Raw genomic sequence first — 990 nt, 5'->3', positions numbered from 1 at the left:
TGAGCTGCCGGGGAGAGAGGGGCATCGCTGCAGGGCTGCGCCAGGCTGGGTGTCCGCGGGCACCCCCCCAGGGGCTGTGGGGCATCCTGCCTTACCCGCTGCTCCTGGCAGGACACGAAGGTCTGGAAGCCAGGCGAGACACCAAAGCCCAGCTGATGGATGTAGGGCGGCTCATCCTGGCTGTGGATCTGGACCCGGATGCCAGCTTCGAATGACGTCTCATCTGTGGGAGAAGAACAGAGGGGCTGCACTCCTACACCTGCCCAGCACCTGCACCCTGGGGCCCAGCACCCCTCCAGTGCCCCGCTTGTCCCGTAGCCCCCCCGGGATGCCCTGCTTGCCCAGCAGCCCTCCCTCCCAGCACCCCTTGCCTGTGCCCTGCCCGCACCGCGGCCCCACTCACTGGTCTCTCTCCAGATGGGCAGGTACTCTTCCTGCTGGATGTCCAGCATGATCTCCAGCCCGTTGCCCATGCCACCCTGGCGGGTCACTCGTGGGTTCCTCCGGTCCCCGTTGAAGGTGTAGCACTTACCGTAGCGTGTGTAGACCTGAAAAGGGAGAAAGGCGCAGGGGGTGAGGGAGCAGGCAGGGATTTGGCAGGACATTCTGCAAGCAGGATGAAGTCTGGGGACCCCTTTCCAAAATGGAGGTGCTGGAAAGGGAGGACATTCTTTCATGGCCCTTGGAAGGGCTCATCTAAGCCTCCCCCCCTCCCTACATTGCCACCCCTTCACCCTTGCTGGGGGGGGTGAAGCATCGCTCCCAGCACCCAGCTGTCCTGCCCCTGCTGGGAGGGGACTCACGGGGGCGAAGTGCTGGGGGCCGCAGCGCTCTCCCTGAAAGCGGCACTCCACCAGCATGTCCTCGATCTGGTGGCCCAGGCGGTGGAAGAAGCTCTGCATGGTGCGCTCGGAGCGGCGGGGTGGCAAGAAGCGCGAGTAGTTGGCGAGACGCGTCAGCCACGTGCGCCGGTCCTCCCCCAGCACGGCC

The 990-nt window shown here is 65.6% G+C and overlaps 1 protein-coding gene across 1 annotated transcript in view; it reads right to left on the bottom strand.

The window, feature by feature from the left end:
* LOC104128822 (acid-sensing ion channel 4-like) overlaps positions 1 to 902 on the bottom strand; it is a 17,782-nt gene extending 16,880 nt beyond the window's left edge. The window contains exons 1-3 of the mRNA XM_009641671.1: positions 804 to 902; positions 404 to 548; positions 96 to 223 (exon numbers count right to left, since the gene is read on the bottom strand). Of these exons, the coding sequence (XP_009639966.1) occupies positions 96 to 223; positions 404 to 548; positions 804 to 902 (372 nt within the window). The remainder of the gene's footprint in view (positions 1 to 95; positions 224 to 403; positions 549 to 803) is intronic.
* Positions 903 to 990: the final 88 nt, after the last annotated feature.

Source organism: Egretta garzetta, unplaced genomic scaffold (genome assembly GCF_000687185.1).
Source record: "Egretta garzetta isolate BGI_Z169 unplaced genomic scaffold, ASM68718v1 scaffold577, whole genome shotgun sequence".
In the NCBI taxonomy this organism is placed as follows: domain Eukaryota; kingdom Metazoa; phylum Chordata; class Aves; order Pelecaniformes; family Ardeidae; genus Egretta; species Egretta garzetta.
This window is presented reverse-complemented; position numbering and strand designations above follow the sequence as displayed.